The sequence below is a fragment of the Boleophthalmus pectinirostris genome, unplaced genomic scaffold (genome assembly GCF_026225935.1).
Source record: "Boleophthalmus pectinirostris isolate CB_2022bp ecotype Guang Dong unplaced genomic scaffold, ASM2622593v1 HiC_scaffold_6, whole genome shotgun sequence".
Classification (NCBI taxonomy): Eukaryota; Metazoa; Chordata; class Actinopteri; order Gobiiformes; family Gobiidae; genus Boleophthalmus; species Boleophthalmus pectinirostris.
This window is the reverse complement of record NW_026571447.1, coordinates 31,697,500-31,716,680: the sequence shown is the minus strand read 5'-3', so window position 1 is coordinate 31,716,680 and position 19,181 is coordinate 31,697,500. Positions and strand designations below refer to the sequence as shown.

Below are 19,181 nucleotides of genomic sequence, written 5' to 3'. Positions count from 1 at the left end.
GGCACAATTATTAATCAATTGCAAACAGAAATCTTCACTATTATGCACAATAATTTAGTTGCAGTAGTTGCTTAGTAGTTCAATCTGCAGGACACGACCAAGAATTAGTCGAATACAGCTCTAATCACTCACATCTAGTCAGACAGGTCCATCAGCTCGCCTCACAGCTCTGAGTTTTGTCGAGTCAAGCTCAGGTGTTGTGTTCGGCTGTAATGAGCACCAGGAGGCTGCTGGCGCTGTTTAACCCCCAAACTCTGTCACATCAGACGCGGGCAAAGTCCAGGCCTGGAGCTGGGACTCGTTTGAGAACTGTCAGTCTGTCAACGCTCACGAAGACGCCGTCACCTCCATACAGGTCAGTGGGCTTTTACCTTCTGGAAAGACCAGGACGGAACGATTTCACAAAATTGGGGAATTGGTGACAAGTGCTGCATTTTGATTTGTGGTTTATGTTACAGTAATAGGATTCTGTTTAAAAAAAAAAACTGACGAAAAGACAAATATGAACTGACAACTACTGTATTTTCCAGACTATAAGTCGCTCCGGAGTATAAGTCACACCAGCCAAAAAATGCGCAATGAAGAAGAAAAAACATATAATATATAAGTCACACCAGACTATAAGTTGCACTTTTTGGGGAAATGTATTTTATAAAATCAGAGACCAGGAACTGACATTTGATCTTGAAAGGCAAGTTACAGTAAAAACAACAGAACAGAGAACAACAGACTGAACAGGCGTTAATATGTTAATGTAACATATTAACAGTTATTCAGATAATTAAAGCATAAACAACAGAACATAAGTTTACCAAACTCACGATCTCACTCCAAATCACTAAATCCACTGAATTCTTCATCCTCTGTGTCACTTCTGCGCGACCTCCGGAGATAAATCATAGATCCATGATGTAAACAGAGCGCCGCTTCCTCTTCTGTGTCGCTGCCGTCAGACTCAGCGTCAGTTCCAGTTCCAGAATTATTCCGGCCTTTCTGAATCCCGACAGGATGGTTTCGGTTGTCATTGAAGTCCAGGCTTTGTTGATTCATCCAGTGACTTCCAGGAAAGTTTCATGGCGCACCCTCTTGGTTGCCGTGAAGCTGTGTTCTCCATCTTCGCTTTAAACCAGTCCCTTACAAGTTTCTCGCTCACTTTAAACTTTCTTTCTGCTGCTCGATTACCGTTTTCAGGTGCATATGTCACTATTTGTAGAAAGACAGCAGCTTTTTCTACAGGAGACATGCGCAGTAGAGCGAAGTGACAGTGGTACAGGAGTAATAGTAGTAGTAGTAGATACTGACACACAAGCCTAGAGCTTCTCGCAGCTGTCAGTCTGAACATTTTAATATGTAAGTCGCACCAGAGTATAAATCGCAGGAAACATCCAAACCATGAAAAAAAGTGTGACTTATAGTCCGAAAAATATGGTAATACAAGAATCACATTTCAGAACATGTTTGTGCAGAACTAAACTAAAGCTTTCACAATTTTTACGGCGAATAAAACCATATATCTTGTTTCTGGAGGAATTTATGGATTTATGTATTTGCCTATTGCATCTATTCAAATTTCGATTCAATTATGATTATTCTTGCAGCTCTACTAGACACTGCGCTTTCTATACTGCCCATTTCTCACACCAATCATCATTCATCTGCTCGTACAGTAATAACATGGTGATAGGATGGAAATGGCATGGTAACTAGGGTACGCAGTTTGCCCCGTGTTTGCATATTAATACCAGGAAAATGGTAAGAACGTGCAAAATAAAAATAACAGATAGCTCAATTATTCAGTTTAGACCTTTGCAAACATGTTCTGAAATTAATGTGGCTCTTTAATTAGTTTAGTTAGTTCCATATTTATATCTCTCACTGAATTGAAAACTGTTTTTTAAAACATAATCTGCAAATTAAGTCACAATACTCATTTTTTTCCTCAGAATTAAGCAGCCCAAACATGTTTCTTGGTAATTAATCTACCAAAGTTGATGGGCAATTGGACATTTGCTCTTTGTTATTTACAATGTGAAGCAATTTGGAGACTTTTGAGACATTTGATTGGATTGGAAAACAGTGTGACCCAAGTTTAAATCTAGACCGTCATCTGCTTTATCCCTGTTGAAAAAGGAACAAAACCTACTAATATATTCTTTAAAGTTCCTATACAGAAAGTTAACTCCTGAAAGCGTTATAATGTTGTTACCTCCTCAAAATGATTTATCTGTTTACATTTTCAAAGCTCAAAATGCTCTTTTCTACCTTGTGATGTCATGTTGTGGTAGTTTTCAAGGTAACATCTCTTTTTACCTTTTGTTCAGTAGAGATTTGTGATTCCAGGGGTGAAATTACCCGAATGTAATGGAGTTTAGACACAGTGGAGCATTTCCTGTACTGCCACATAACATCACAAAGTGTTTTTTGTCCGCCTAAATATTACATACATTATAACATAACATTATAACACAGATTATAAAACCGTGTAATATTGGCTCTTTCAGTTATTGATTCTAAAATACTTTGTACCTTCCATGCCTGGTATTTATTTTTTGTTGTTTTGTTGTTTTGGAGTGCTGCCTAATGGATAATGAGGCTAAAAACCCTTTTAATGAACTCATCGTTTTGGTTGATTTAACATAAAAGCTTGCACCATTGTCATTCTCGTTTCAAAGGAGCGTTGAAGCAACGTATGTTTTAAAACAGCTGTACACGCCGTTCTCTGCCCCTCGATAAAGACTCTGATCTCCATGACGACGGTGTGTGTGTCTGTGTGTGTCTGTGTGTGTCTGTGTGTGTGTCTCTGTGTGTGTGCTGTAGTCTCAGGGCCCGCTGGTGTTCTCCGGCTCGGCGGAGGGGGGCGTGTCTGTGTGGGAGAACCGCTGCTCGGAGCGGGACCCCCTCAGGCGACTGAGCCACTGGAGCGGGGGTCTGACGGGCTGCGGAGGAGGCCCGGGGGGCAGGCTCTCCCTCAGTCCCAGAGGAGACACCGTGTACCTGGCTTATGGGCAAGCCTGGCTCAAGGTCCTCAACTGGAGAACAGGTGACGTAACTGGATATGCAAAGTGTGTTTTTGCATAATAACACAAACAAACCGGCACATGACACCTGTAGGAGCCAAAAGTTATCTCGTCCAATAATCATACATTTTACTTAAAGGACTCATATGACTCTATTTTTTGATATGTTCTAATGTTGTTTCCCCATCAAAAACACACCTGGAGTTGTGTTTGGTTTCATTCACACATGTTTAACACCACACAAACCCTGCATATTTAGGCTGAGTTCACACTCTGTTCCACCTTGTGATATCATGTGGTAATACAGAAAGTTCTCCACTGTCTTTTTAAACCCCATACACCTTCACTAGAATAATTTGGATAATTTCAGACCTGGAACCGCCAATCTCTACTGAACTAAAGGTGAAATGGAGCTGTTAACTTACCACTTTGTGACACCACAAGGTTGAACAGAGCATTTTGAGTTTTGGAGACTAATAATTAGGGATGTAACAATAACCTTAATTTCATGATATTGTCTCACAATAATATTGTGGACCATTACAATATATCGAATTAAGTCTCTTTGCTTAAATTAAGAGTTATGGTGCAGCAATAGCTAAAAAAAAGACAGAGACAAAGATTACATTTCAGTGTAGACTACAAGAAGAAACAACAGTTCTAAGCACTTTTAAGTCTTAGTTCTTTGGATTAAGTCTTGTCAAAGCATTTTAAGAGGAAAGAGGTTTTGTTCGCCTCCACAAAATATCGCAATATATATCGTACCGTGAGATGTATATCGTGAAAATATCGTACAGAGAGATTTGGATATTGTTACATCCCTAATCGTGAGCTTTCCCACGATGTCGCAATAAATATCGTACCGTGAGGTTCATACTGTGATGATATCGTATCGTGAGACTTGAACATCGTTACACCCCTATCAAATAATAAAGGATCAAACGTGTGAATGAAACCAAACGCTGCTCTAGATATGTTTTGATGTGGTAACAGCATTACGACATGACTAAAAGCTCACAAGAGTCAATTTTGCATAATCAGAGTTAAGAGTTAAGAGCGATTACACAAGCAGTAGAACAAGGTCATGAGAAATACAGAAAATATTGAAATGATATTAAGATTATGAACCTGTTTATTGTATTGAACATGGATTATGGAATTGTACATTTAAACATTACATAAAACCAATATTACACAATGTTATAACCAGAAATGGAGGAGAACTTACTGGTTTTGCTTTGGTGCTTATTTGTCCCATAATGCTTTGTGAGGTGATGTCACAATCTTTATTTTTAGCAGCTGTGAAAAGCGCGATCGGGAAATTCATTGTTCTTGAAATATACCAGAAAATCCACATATCGCCAGCCTTATAGCACACTGCCTTTTTTTTTGTTGTTGATAAAATTGAGTTTTCTTTCCGCTCTCCAGACCCTGCTGAATCTGTTGGTGTCGTTGGCTCTCTCCTCGGCTTCTGCCAAACTAAAAGAAAAAAAAAAAAACTCAAACAGCCCCTGTGATCTTGTAGTTATAGTCAGTATATGTTTGTATTTTCGCCCAAAACCTTGAACATTTACTTGGTCGATTTTGCTGCGAGGCTCATGACGTTGAACCACTTTTATTTTATTTGGGGTCAGGTCAACATCTGACGGTGAAAACGCTGAACTACCTTCCTTTTTTCTTTTTTTTTTTTTATGTGGATGTGATCAGAAAATATAAGAAAAGATAAGAGAACCTTTATTTGTCCTAGAATGGCAAATTACACGGTTGCAATGAACAGTTCAAGAACACCCTGAGAAGAAAAATGTTAGAAAAATATACAGAAATCTAACACAACACTGAGCAGACAGAGCAAAATTATAAGGCTACAATATTATTATGTACAATACGTGGCTGTGTATATGATTATGCACAGCGCAGCATATGGATAGAATAAATAGCAGGAAAAGTGACTGTGGAGAATTCATAAGAACCACACACCAGGACTAAACAGCTAAATTATTAAAGTTAAAAGACAAAAAAAGTACCATAGAATTCTCACTTATCCTCCAATTCAATTTTAAACTATGGGAGGTTTAAAATGTTATGACGCGGTGTGAAGGAAACTCATTTACATAATACATGAAGCTAACATCTGTCCAATTATCCCAGGAGTGATGTCCAAGCTGACCAATCACAGCAGCGTCGCCGGGGTAACAGATTGTGTGCACCAGACGGGAGGCCTCCTAATTGGCTCCTGCTATGATCTGACGAACGGAGAGAGCACGCTCAACTGTGAGTCTGATCTTCAGCCATTTGTCTACACTGAAAAACTGACAGTCCTACACGGCTCGAATGACTTAAAGACGGAATATATTGTCTCAATTTGATGTGTTGTTTTGACTAGTTTTGATGTATTTCACAAAAATGGTGTATCAAAGACTTGAAATGGAAATAGAAAAAATAATCAAAATCAGTCAGAATTACATTTAAAGGGCCCATCTCATGCAAAATAACTCTTCACATTGTATCTTCTGCACATACACAAGCACAATTTGGGTTTTGGAACATCCATTACACAATAGTTATGAAATCTTGTTGATTTCTTGGAGGCATCACAGACCAGGAACTATGAAAGGCCGACTATTGCTCATCCCCCTGCCCGTCCTGAGAAAGCACAGGCTCCGCCCTCCAAACGTGACGTAGGCTCTGAGTGAGCCGCCCTTCCTCCGCCATCTCAGGGAGGGAGGGAGAGACAGACGTGCACTAGGGGTGTGCAAAAATATTTAAATATCAATATATCGTATCGTACAATTTGATGTTACAGTATTGATATCATGGGCTACTGTATTGATATATCGTCAAGAGTATATTTTTGGTTTATTTTACAAAATTATTTTGTTACAGCTACAGTTTTGTTGTTTGTTTAGAGGAAGGATACTCGTTTATGTGTTTTGATGATTAAAAGAAGTGGTTTAACAAAGTAACTTTTAGTATCACCATTATTTTTTATTGAACCGTATCAAATTGATTTGAAATATATCGTATAGAATAAATTAAAAATAATAAATTCACTATATCGAGATATGTATCGTATCGGCAACTTCTTAATGATACCCAGCCCTAGCGTGCACACTGATAGTGGTAGGAATAAACTTTTATTCATCATGGCGATAGAGCGCTTTCAGCCACATGTGTTGGACCCGGAATCGGACGAGGACTTTGAGGTGCACGAAGCTCAAGCACCGCATCAACATCAGCTGAACATTACTGATTGGTAAAGTATTAATAAACACTTGTAGATAAACATATTATATCGTGCACTGCAGTGTAGAACAATGAGCTTATGCTGTCGCTTTTGTTTAGGTGTTCAGGTGGGAATTGTCAGTCAATGCGTGGTGGAGGCGGTGGAGCGGGGGAGGGGGGCGGATGCGAAGCGCCTTCTGCTACGTCAAATGCGTCATAGGTGTAGCTGCCGCGTCATTGTTGTAGCAGCTTTAGTTCGTTGTCAAGTGGGAGGGTGGCAGAAATGCACTGCAATTTGTTTAAAAAACGCCGAACCAATCTAAAAACCACTTCGCCGACATATACAAGGTCCACACATCACTCTTAGAAGGTAGAAAGCTCTGAAAAGTTGATTTTGCATGAGATGGGCCCTTTAAAGGTGCATTATATGACTTTTCTGAGGGATGGTCGGTTACAGTACCTGCTTTTCTCCATAGATATAGATTTCAGATGTTATTGCTTTGCCTGGAATGTTCCACAGTATGGCATTTAAGCGTAATTGAATAAATCTTCTAGGCAAAGCAATAACATCCCCATGGAGAGAAGGTTAAGGTATTTCAAGGTTCAAGCTTCAGGGAGTCTTTATTATCCCCGTGGGGCAATTTGGTTTGCAGCAGCAGCAGTAGCAGCAGCAGTACACAACACAACACAACACATCCAGACTAGACACACAACAACACAAATAATAATAACAATAGATACAGTATCAATTCGAGTGGCTGGTTTAAAATACCAATGGCACCAAGAGTGAACTTGTTGCAGACAATAAGGAGACAGACCCTCCACCAGGAAATTATAGCGCACCTGTAAACTAAATAAATTAAAACATCTTCTAAATTCAGGGTTCCAACGGTCATGGAAATCCTGGAAAAGTTATTCAAGAATTGTGTAAATACAGTGAAAGTTTTGGAAAAGTCAAGGAATTTTAGTATCTCTTTCATGCAACTACATCGTTCTGTTAAGTTATCATTAGGCTATTATGATTATTTCCAAACGTATGCTCCTTTTAAAATAGATTACAATTGCAGCCCACTATTTGGATTAATTACAAAAAAGCCAGTTTGCAAAGACAGTAGGTGCCCAACAATGAAGCTTTGTGGTGCTTTTGAGGAGGCCACAATGGATGAGTGCGAGGGAGATGTTTGTTACTGCACGAGTGAACACTCTGCAAAGCTGCACTCAGAATTTTAATGTACAGTTTTATTAATAGGCTGAACAAATCGGACAATGAATTAATAATGTCAGTCACAAATTTCAGATTCAGTGCAATAAGAAGTCAGTCCAATATGTGAAGACACTGGTATGGTTCTTTTAAAAACTTAAATTTGTTGTTGTGTATTGTCACTGTCCTTGTCTGTTTTAAAAATGGATCATGAGTCTGAAATGATGATGAATAAATGCATTTAGGGGACAATTTAGGGGACAATTAATGACAGTTAGGGGTGTAACGATATACAAGTCTCACGATACGATATCGTCACGGTATGAAGCTCACGGTACGATATTTATTGCGATATCGTGGGAAAGCTCATGATTAGGGATGTAACAATATCCAAATCTCATAGTACGATATTTTCACGATTTACATATCACATTATGATATTTATTGCGATATTTTGTGAAGGCTAATATGCTACTTTTCTCTTTTAAAATGCCTTGACAAGACTTAATCCAAAGAACTAAGACTTAAAAGTGATTAGAACTGTTATTTCTTCATGTATTCTGCACTGAAATGGAGCAAAGGATCATGGTCTATGTAGTTCTCTGTCTTTTTTTTTAGCTGTTGCTGCACCATAACTCTTAATTTAACCAAATAGACTTGTGATTTGATATATTGTGATGGTCCATGATATTATTGTGAGAATTTTGACGAAACGATATCATGATATTTTGGTTATTGTTACATCCCTATTGACAGTATTTTGAATGTTAAAAAACTATAATACCAAACCATAAAGTGAGTGGAAAGGGTTAACATTTCATTTCATAAAAAAATCATGGAAAAGTTTTTAAATTTTGTCAGTGAAAAAGAGTGGGAACCCAAGTAACTCACATTTTTCCGAGTGTATGTGAAGGGAAATGAAACTAACCATATTGACATTATATTGGTTTGCTTTCAGTGTTCTCCCTGCCTCAGTGCCGGTACCTGACCTCTCTGACCTGGCCTGACGCGCCCAGAATCCTGTGTCTGGCCTCGTGGACCACAGGCAGCGGCGACCATCGCTGGGTCACCGGGGGTCGTGACCTTGTCGTGTGGGAGCAGCTGCCCTCGACTGGAAGGCAAAAGTGTGTACTGCAACTGTCAAAAGTCTGCACGAAAACTCAGCCTAAAAGCTCAGCAAATATGGTTTTAATTAGCATATTTAACTTGAACTGTACAGCAGATAGATGAATATGCTAGTTAGGGCTGCGAGATTAATTGCCGTCCATTTGAAATTGCAGTTTGAATTGCAGTTGCCAAATGGCTGCAATTATTTAAGTAATAATCAACAAAAGATCCTGCGTCTATTGGGTGTTATGATAAATCCTGCTATTCCTGTAGTTGACACTTTTACAAACATGTAAATGTGATTCATTAATTAGTGTAGCAGTTCATTCCAGTTTACTCTCAGATGCTAATGCCTCCAGACGCGTCTAAAATATGCACTGTGAAGTGAATTTTTATTTTTTATTTTTTTTTAACAAATCACAAAACTAGTCACAACCGCAAAGATTGCATAAGAAATCATTTAACCCCAAAGCTAGAATTTATTAAGATGATAAAAGTTGACTGGCATTGTTAATTTCATCATTCAGTCTTTATTTATTTTTGAGGATACAGTTGCGGTAGCCAGGCTGGCGCCACCTAGTGCCTCCGCTCAGTTTCATTTCACTCCAGTGACCACGTCAAGAATCTGAATATACTAAACCAGACTTGTCAAACTCAAGCTCGGGGGCCAAATTTGGTCCACAATATAATTATATTTGGCCCGTGAGATCATAATAAAATATGTATCAGAGCTGCCTGCCGGCTACAGATAGGCTGCAGAGACATTATTTATTTAAAATTTTGTTTTTATTTATATTATGCTTGTTCTGGTTTCAGTGTTTAAGCAAAAATATTACTAAACATTTATTTTAATAAGAAAAGGTTTAACATTACATATCTGGAAAGATGAGAAAACATGCAGATGTTGAAATTTTTCAGTAAATATTTAGTTTGGCCCACAACTTAGTCACAGTTTTTAATTTTGGTCTTCTGTGAATTTCACTTTGACACCCCAGCAATAGACGGTTCACAAAAACCCTGGAAGTTTGAGTCCGGGCACCAGCCAATCAGCGAAGAGCCATACATTCTGTGATGGCAACGATTCTGGAGATCGAGGATTTAAAGCCGGAACAAAGAGAATATTTGGTGAATTTTATCAAGGAGAAAGACGTTATTGCCCTTCTTTCTACGGGATTTGAGAAAAGCTTAATATACCAGTTAGCCCCATTAGTGGCGCATTACATACGTCACGACCAAATAGCAGCGATTGGTTAAATGAAGAAAAGTACCCACCTACCGTCGAGTGAACAAATCCTAATGCTACGAGGTCAGACGGTTTCTACGAAGTGAAACCGGCTGCTGAATCAGGCTACAGTTGCGGTGTCTTGATTGACTCAAATGTCAAAATTACAAGAGGGGACTGTTTGTAGTATGGCTGTAACAATAACCAAAATATTGTGATATCGTATCGTCAAAAGTCTCACAATAATATCGTGGACTGTCACAATATATCAAATCACTAGTTCCTTCGCTTAAATGCATGGTTTTACAGTAGCAACAGCTAATAAGCAAACTACACATCCCATGATTAATTTCAGTGCAGAAAACATGTATAAATATGTTTTTTACTTGAATTCTTGGGATTATGATGGAAATAATTCACACCAAAATCTTGTTGAGGTTTTTTAAAAGCAAAAAAGTGTCATATCTACAATTATACAAGCCTCTCCAAAATATCGTACCGTGTGATGCATATCGTGATAATATCATACCGAGAGATCCCTAGATCCCTGGTTTGTAGTTTTCAGATTCTCAGATGTGTCGTCATACTCACAAATAGGGGCAAGAGCCAGTTTTTCCCTATGGATTATATTATACTTTTCCTCCATGAAATATTCAAAAGGTAAATGCACATGTTGAACCTGATCATTAGTGACTAGACCCAAAACCTGGTCACACTGCAACAAGGATCAGCATTTTAACAATATTCATTTGTATTTAATATTTTAGGCCTATGGAATGTTTTTTAAACTTCATCCTCCTCCTTTTGAGCACCAGGTCCCAAATATGTTCATGTACATATCAAAATTTTGGATATTGTTTTTGAATTTTGTTGTACCTGGCTCAAACTAATAAATAAGTGAATGAATGAACGAAATGAATGTTAGCCAGGCTGCCGCCACCTTGTACTTCTGCTCAATTTCATTTCTTTCCAGCGACTAGGTCAGGAATCAGAATACACTAGACGGTTTGCAAAAATCCCGGAAGTTGTAGACTGCGCTCCGACCAATCAGTGAAGAGCTGTGAAGCCATGACATCAAACTTGTTGTGCCTGTCTGTGTCCCTTTTATGGTACAGCACAACAGTAAACAAAAGCGGTTGAAATGGATGTAGACGAAGACAGACATTCTGTGTTGGCAACGATTCCCGAGATCGAGGATTTAAAGCCAGAACAAAGTTTGGTGAATTTTATCAAGAGGAAAGACGTTATTGCTTTTCTTCCTATGGGATTTGGTGCATTACATACGTCACGACCAAACAGCAGCGATTGGTTAAATAAAAAAAGTACCCGCCTACTGTCGAACTAACGAATCCTAATGCTGCAAGGTCAGACAGTTTCCACAAAGTGAAACCGGATGATGAATCAGACTAACAGAATGTTACGATGCCAATAAACACCCAACAATTGTTATAATATAAAGAGTCCCGTTGTATTTTTATTAGAAATATCTAAAATAAATTCACAAAAGTTTAACCTGATTTCTATTCGTGACTAAACCCAAGTTTTCACGCTGGATTTTAACAATACAGTGGAAAAAAGCTTGGCCAAAATTTAAGTTATAACCACTTAAATCTATTAGAAAATGATTTAAAAGTAGTAAAATTATCTGTCCATGCAGCAAGATCATTTTACTTAACAAGTTATCTTAAAATAAACTACCTCAAGACTAGAATTAAGCATCTCAGAATTAGTAAGTAGATAATAAATCTGGAAACAAGATGAATAACCTGATATAAAGTTTTAAATCTTGGCCAGATCAGAGAAATTTGCAGCGTATTAATTTAAGTGCCCTCATTTGTTTTGAACATCGAACACATTTTATCATATGGATACAGACTTTTACAATAACGTTTCCGTGTAATTATTCGCAGAGGTGACGTGACGGTGAGGAGAAACCACGGACTGGATTCCCTGCTGGAGTCGGAGGGGGACACCGAGGACGAGGAGGAGACGGACGGTACGGAGATCACGCTTTACGTATATGTCTTTTTGGTGATTGTTTAAACTTAATCTTTCGTTCAAACGCAGACGATGAAGACGACGAGGACAGAGGGAAAGACAGCGGATTCGAAGAGTCGGAGGAGAGCGGGTCCGGCGTGTGGTCACGATGTGTTCTTCAGTGACTGGACTGAAGGGGGAGATGTGAGCGGAGAGCAGCGGGGGAGAGAAAGAAAGGAAGGAGAGAGAGAGAGTGAAGAGGAGGAAACTGAGCAAAGAGCAACAGGGGAGAGAGGTAAAGGAGAGCTGTAGAAGGGGGGCAGGGAGAAAGAAAAAGAACGAAAGAACGAAGGGAAGGTGGGGTAGAAAAGGGGCACAGAGAAAGAAAGAAGGGAGAGTGGAGGGGAGGGGTAGAGAAAGAGTGAAGAGAGAAGGAAACTGAGCAGAGAGCAACAGGAGATAGAGGGAGTGGTAGAAGGGGGGCAGGGAGAAAGAAAATCGAGAGAGGGAGCAGTTGAGGGGAGGGGTAGAAGGGAGGAGAGGGGGCAAGGAGAAAGAAAGAAAGAAAGAAGGAAGAGAGGAGGAGGAGAAGGGTAGAGAGACAGAGTGAAGAGAAGACGAAACTGAGCAGAGAGCAGAAGAGAGAGAGGAAGGGGTAGAAGGGAGGGAGAAAGAAAGACGGGAAAGAGAGGGAGGTGAGAGAGGGTGAGGAGAGGAAGATGAGAGAAGAGAGGAGGAAACTGAGCAGAGAGCAACGGGAGAGAAGGAGCAGTAGAAGGGGGGCAGAGAGATAAAAAGAAGGGAAGAGAGAGGGAGCAGGGGGAGGGGAGGCAGGGAGAAAGAAAGAATGGAGAGAGAGGGAGGTGAGAGGAGGGGAAGGAGAGAGAAAGAATGAAGAGAAGAGGAAACTGAGCAGCGAGCAACAGGAGAAAGATGGAGTTGTAGAAGGGTCGGGCAGGGAGAAAGAAAGGAAGAAGGGAGAGAGAGAGAGAGTGAAGAGAGGAGGAAACTGAGGAGAAAGCAACGGGGAGAGAGGGAGTGGTAGAAGGGGGGCAGAGAGAAAGAAAGAAGGGAAGAGAGAGGGAGCACGGGGAGGGGAGGCAGGGAGAAAGAAAGAAAGAACGGAGAGAGAGGGAGGTGAGAGAGGATGGGAAGGGGGGAGAGAGAGAGAAGAGAGGAGAAAACTGAGCAGAGGGAGAGGTAGAAGGGAGGAGGGTGGGGCAGGGAGAGGAGAGAGAGAGAGAGAGTGGGGGAGAGATGAGGAAACAAAGAGGGGGAGAGTGGGAGGCAAGAGAAAGAGGAGAGAGAAGAGAAGAGTGGGAAAGAGAGAGAGAAGAGAGACAGGAGGAAACAGCAGAGAGCAACAGGGGAGAGGGAAAGAAAGAAAGAAAAAAGAGAGAGGAGGGGAAGGGGAGAGAGAAAGACTGAAGAGATGAAGAAACTGAGCAGAGAGCAACAGGGGGATGGGGAGAGATTGGAGAAAAGGAGAAATAAAGGAGGGGAGACTGAGGTTAAGAGAAGAGAGGGGGACGGAGGGAGGGGAATTAGAAAGGAGTGCAGAGGGAGGGAAGAGATGGAGGGGTAGAGTGAGAAGAAATGAAATAGGAGGGGAGAAGGAGGGGACTGACAGTTATAGAAAAGGAGTAAGAGATAAAAAAAGAAAAGAGTGCGAGAGGGGTTAGCGGGGAGTAGAGCGAGGATGTGGGAGGGAGTGATGAAAAGAGGAGAGAGGGAGGGAGGGAGTAGAGGAGGAGGAGGAGGAGGAGGAGAGAGGTGGAGCTCAGTCTGTCAGTGCTGGAAGCTGTGAAACTGCGTGTTTGACACATGATCTGTACATACAATATTTGGATTATTAAACGGTCGCTATGTGACTATCTCAGCCTCGTACTTCCTCTGAGGTGTCGTTTTTAACCGCGGCTCTAAAGCTCCCGTCTGGAACATGCTCTCCTCATGGGTTAAAGCGACTCAGTGCAGTTATAATTGAACCTGTCTGTGAACACACATCATATCACGCAGGGTCATTCTGGGTTACCGCAAACTGGTTTTAGTCGTACAGCATCTGGCAACTGAAAGTGAGGAGAGCTCTCGGCTTTCTGCTTGGATAACTGGCTCGTGTATCAAAGCCTGAGCTGCTCGATTATGGGAAAAAAAATCATTATTACGATTATTTTGGTCAATATTGAAATCACGATTATTCAAACTCTCAAAAAAAACTAAACAAAACGCTTTGTTATTGATCGTTTACGCAAAACTTTCAAACTGAAAATAAATATAGGCTACATATATGGACCTTAGAGCAGGGTCCCAAACCCCTGGGCCGGGGACCAGTACTGGGCCATGGGTCATTTGGTACCGGGCTGGGATGTGCTACTAAACCAGGACTAAACCAGGTCTAAAATGGGTCTAAAACGGGTCTAAAACGGGTCTAAACAGGTCTAAAACAGAACTAAACCAGGTCTAAAACAGGTCTAAAACGGGACTAAAACAGAACTAAACCAGGTCTAAAACAGGTCTAAAAACTAAAACAGGTCTAAAAACTGTCTAAAACATCTAAACAGGCTAAACAGGTCTAGGTCTAAAACAGGTCTAAAAACGGACTAAAACAGGAAAAAAACTAAAACAGAACTAAACCAGGTCTAAAACAGGACTAAAACAGGTTAAAACAGAACTTAAAACATCTAAAACGGGACTAAAACAGGTCTAAACACTAAAACAGGTCTAAAAACGGGACTAAAAAGAAACTAAACAGGTCTAAACCAGGACTTAAACAGGACTAAACAGAATATAAAAACGGACTAAAACAGGTCTAAAACAGGTCTAAAACGGGACTAAAACAGAACTAAACCAGGTCTAAACCAGGACTAAAACAGGTCTAAAACAGGTCTAAAACAGAACTAAACCAGGTCTAAAACAGGTCTAAAACGGGACTAAAACAGGACTAAAACAGGTCTAAACCAGGTTAAACAGGACTAAACAGGACTAAAACAGGTCTAAAACAGGTCTAAAACAGGTCTAAACCAGGACTAAAACAGGATAAAACAGGCTAAAAACAGGTCTAAAACAGGTCTAAACCAGGACTAAAACAGGTCTAAAACGGGTCTAAAACGGGTCTAAAACAGGTCTAAAACAGGTCTAAAACAGAACTAAACCAGGTCTAAAACAGGTCTAAAACGGGTCTAAAACAGGACTAAAACAGGTCTAAAACAGAACTAAACCAGGTCTAAACCAGGTCTAAAACGGGTCTAAAACGGGTCTAAAACAGGACTAAAACAGGACTAATACAGGTCTAAAACAGGTCTAAAACAGGTCTAAACAGGTCTAAAACAGGACTAAACAGAACTAAAACCAGGTCTAAAACGGGTCTAAAACGGGTCTAAAACGGGTCTAAAACAGGACTAAAACAGGACTAAAACAGGTCTAAAACAGGTCTAAAACAGAACTAAACCAGGTCTAAATCAGGTCTAAAACGGGACTAAACCAGGTCTAAAACAGAACTAAACCAGGTCTAAAACAGGTCTAAAACAGAACTAAACCAGGTCTAAAACAGGTCTAAAACGGGTCTAAACAGGACTAAAACAGGACTAAAACAGGTCTAAAACAGAACTAAACCAGGTCTAAAACAGGTCTAAAACGGGTCTAAAACAGGACTAAAACAGGACTAAAACAGGTCTAAAACAGAACTAAACCAGGTCTAAAACAGGACTAAAACAGGACTAAAACAGGTCTAAAACAGGTCTAAAACAGAACTAAACCAGGTCTAAATCAGGTCTAAAACGGGACTAAACCAGGTCTAAAACAGGTCTGAACTAGGTCTAAAATCAGGTCTTAACCAGGTCTCAAACAGGACTAAAACAGGTCTAAAACAGGTCTAAAACCAAGACTAATCCAGGTCTAAAACCAGGTCTAAAACCAGGTCTAAAACCAGGTCTAAAACCAGGTCTAAAACAGGTCCTCCCCCCCGATTCATTTCATATTTAACACGCACACATTTAGAGTTCTTCTCTCAAATAGAAAATACTCTTTCGCACCTCGTGATGTCATGTGGCAGAGGTGGGATCAAGTCGTTGTTTTGCAAGTCTCAAGTAAGTCTCAAGTGTTTGACCTCAAGTCCGAGTCAAGTTCCAAGTCAAATACAGCCAAGTTCAAGTCAAGTCCTGAGTTACTGGCCCATAAATCCAAGTCAAGTCCAAGTCGTCTGCTTTGAGCTTCAAGTCTTTAAACCAAAAAAGCACCAAATATATCTTAGATTTTCCTATTTATATGACTTTTAACCTAAATTTTACTTAAAAGTCATGGTATATTTATATACGCTTTGTAGAAATGCAGTTTTTTTCCCTTTTTAAATGTATTAACAAGATGTTTGTGTGAATCATTACGGTCAGAACAGAAAAAATTTAGATTTAAAAGTGCTTAATAGGTTATTTTGTTGTGTAGTCTGCACTGAAATGGAAGGATCATGTTCTTTGTAGTTCCCTCGGTTTTACTGTATTGTACTGTATATTACTGTAGTATATTTCAGTATACTATATCACACTACTTCAGTTCCATCCAAATTAACAAACAGAAGTGGGAGTGACATGTTCCAGTTTGTTCCTGCACAGAAGAGGAAGCAACACTCTGTTTACATCATGGATCTATGGTTTATCTCCAGAGGTCATGGAGTTGCTCAGAAGTGACACCGAGGACGAAGAATTCAGTGAATTTAGTGATTTGGAGTGAGATCGTGACTTTGGTAAACTTATGTTCTGTTGTATATGCTATAGTTGTTATGTTTATATCAGGGGTGTCAGACTCATTTTGGTCCGGGGGCCGTATCCAACCTACTTTGATCCCAAAGGGGCCGGATCAGAAAACTCATGACATATAAACCCCAAAAACAGCAATAATTTCAAATATTTGTGCAGAGAAACGCAAATCTATTACAGAAATCTTTTTTAATTGATAAACTCTTTCTTTTACAAAATATTATAATATTATGAACAACCTGAAACCTTAAGACAACAGTACACAATGTTTTAACATGAACTTGTATGCAAATAGGAATAAGTCAATTTTTCTTGGAAAATCCTACACTCGGCATAAACTTTTCTCATTTTTGACATTTTTCTGACGAGGGTGTCACGGTCAACAGTCAAAACGATCGTCCTTTAAGAGCGTTTGGAAAGAGACAAGTCTTCATTTGTGCTGCTGTGGTGGGAGGGGCCACGTACAGAGACGCTGGAGACGCTGATATGATAAACACCACAGAAAATTTAAAATATTTTAACAGAAAATATAATTAAAATATTTTAGTAGAAAACTCAGCCGAGGGCCAGATTAAAGGTCTTGGAGGGCCGGATCTGGCCCCTGGGCCGTATGTTTGACACCCCTGGTTTATATGTGACGTTAACATATTAGACGTCTGTTGTTCTCTGTTCTGTTGTTTTTACTATAACTTGACATTTAAGATGAAATGTCGGTCTCTGATTTTATAAAATACATTTCCCCCAAAAAGTTTTTTTCTTCTTCATTACACATTTTTTGGCTGGTGCGACTTATACTCCAGAAAATACGGTACAAATATGAACCTTAAAGCAATTTTGCGATGCGTAAAGCATAAAATGAATCAAATATACTAGTATACTCTTCTAAAAGCAAAGTATTTTTCAGGAGAAGCATCATCGCGCGTCAAGTCCCAAATCATTGACCTTCAAGTCCAAGTCAAGTCCCAAGTCTTCGTCCATTATCCCAAGTCAAGTCTCGAGTATTAAAATCCTGTATTATTCATGCTGAGGAAGTCGTTTAATTAACTTATAATAATTGAGATCGATCAGCGTGAGAGAGGGGGAGAGTAAAACGCTGAAAGGGAAAAGCGCCGCCTTTGAAACTTTGACGAATATCCTTCATCGTCCGCTTCTGTTCCGAGTCTCCTGTCTCCGTTTCCCACCGAAGCAACTGGTGAGCACTAGAATGGAAATTAAATTAGCTCCTCCACTCTCGCTGCTGTCTTAACTCTTCCTCCTCCTCCTCTTCTTCCTCCTCTTCTTCGTCGTCGTCGTCTTCGTGTTTACGGGGTGTGCGCGTGCATATTTTGGAAGTTGAAATAATTGCTTCTCTTTTTGTTTAACTGCCTTTAAAATAAGCTTATTAATGTATCTGCTGTAGCATTTGTGTTTGCCTTGTCAAATTAATTGCTCTTCCTCTGTCTGTTTAATTGAACCATTAAAAAAAAAAAAAAAAAAAAACATAATTAGCATTTCGGTTTCCATCTTTCCTCTTCTCCTTCTCTCTATCGCTCTTCTCTTCTCTTCCTTCTTCAGCTTTGTGTCTCTGTCTCTCTATCGTGCCTCCATCTCCTCGTTATTCTCTCTTTCCTCGCTGTCCTCCCTCTCTCTTTCACTGTCTTCATCCTTTTCTTTCTCTCTCTCTCTCTCACACACGCTCACTCATCCCCCTCTTCTCCCTCTGTGTCTGTTTCTTTTCTTTCTTTCTCCCATGTCTCGTCTCCCTCTTCTATCTCTTCTCTGTTCTCTCCCACCCTCTCCCCTTCTCCATCTCTCTCTCTCTCTCCATCTCTCTCTCTCTTTTTCTCTGTCCCTCTTCTCTCACTCTCTTTTCTCCCCGTCCTTTCCTCATCCCCCTCTCCTCCCTCTGTGTCCATTTCTTCTCTTTCTTTCTCCCATCTCTCACCTCCCTCTTCTATCTCTCCTCTATTCTCTCCCTCCCTCTCCCGTTCTCCATCTCTCTCTATCTTCATCTCTCTCTTTCTTCCTCTCTCTCACACACACACACCTTCATCGTTTTTCTCTCTCACTCGTCCATTTCTTCGCTCTTTCTCCCATCTCCTCACCTCCCTCTTCTATCTTCCTCTCATTCTCTCCCTCCCTCTCCGTTCTCCATCTCTCTCATCTTCTCTCCCTTTCTCGTTCTATTCTCTCTCTCTCACACCCACACACACCTTTTCGTTTTTCTCTCTTCCATCCTTTTCTTGCCCTTTTATCCTTTCTCTCTTCCCGTCTCATTCCCTCCTCTTTCTCTTTCTTCTCTCTCTCTTCTCTCTCTCACACCACACAACACCCCTTTTTTTTCTGCAGAGTATTTCTCTCAATCTCTTCTTCCCCGTCCTTTCCTCATAGGTCTCCGTTCTGTGTCAATTGCCTCCTTTCTCTCCATCTCTCACTCCTCCTTCTCTCCTCTTCTAGTCCTCTCGCTCCTCCTGTTCTTTACATCAACTGATAATACCCTTTCTCTCAACCCTTCTTTCTCGTCCCTGAATAAATTCTCCCCCTTTTTTACGCTCTTCTCTCTCTCTTCTCCTCTCTCTCTCTCTCGTCTCTCTCATCTCTCTCTCTTCTCTCTCACACACACCACACTCCATTTTTTTTTCTGTCTCTTGCTCGTCTTCTCTAACTCTCTGTTTTTTTTTCTTCTCTGCATCTTCTCGATCTTCTCTCTT

The 19,181-nt window shown here is 40.2% G+C and overlaps 1 protein-coding gene across 1 annotated transcript in view; it reads left to right on the top strand.

Annotated features, from left to right (window-relative positions):
* si:ch211-154o6.3 (uncharacterized protein LOC563854 homolog) overlaps positions 1–13,446 on the top strand; it is a 33,147-nt gene extending 19,701 nt beyond the window's left edge. Inside the window, exons 8-13 of the mRNA XM_020928049.2 lie at positions 267–355; positions 2,818–3,040; positions 5,166–5,288; positions 8,399–8,564; positions 11,680–11,765; positions 11,837–13,446. Of these exons, the coding sequence (XP_020783708.2) occupies positions 267–355; positions 2,818–3,040; positions 5,166–5,288; positions 8,399–8,564; positions 11,680–11,765; positions 11,837–11,931 (782 nt within the window). The 3' untranslated portion in view covers positions 11,932–13,446. The remainder of the gene's footprint in view (positions 1–266; positions 356–2,817; positions 3,041–5,165; positions 5,289–8,398; positions 8,565–11,679; positions 11,766–11,836) is intronic.
* Positions 13,447–19,181: the final 5,735 nt, after the last annotated feature.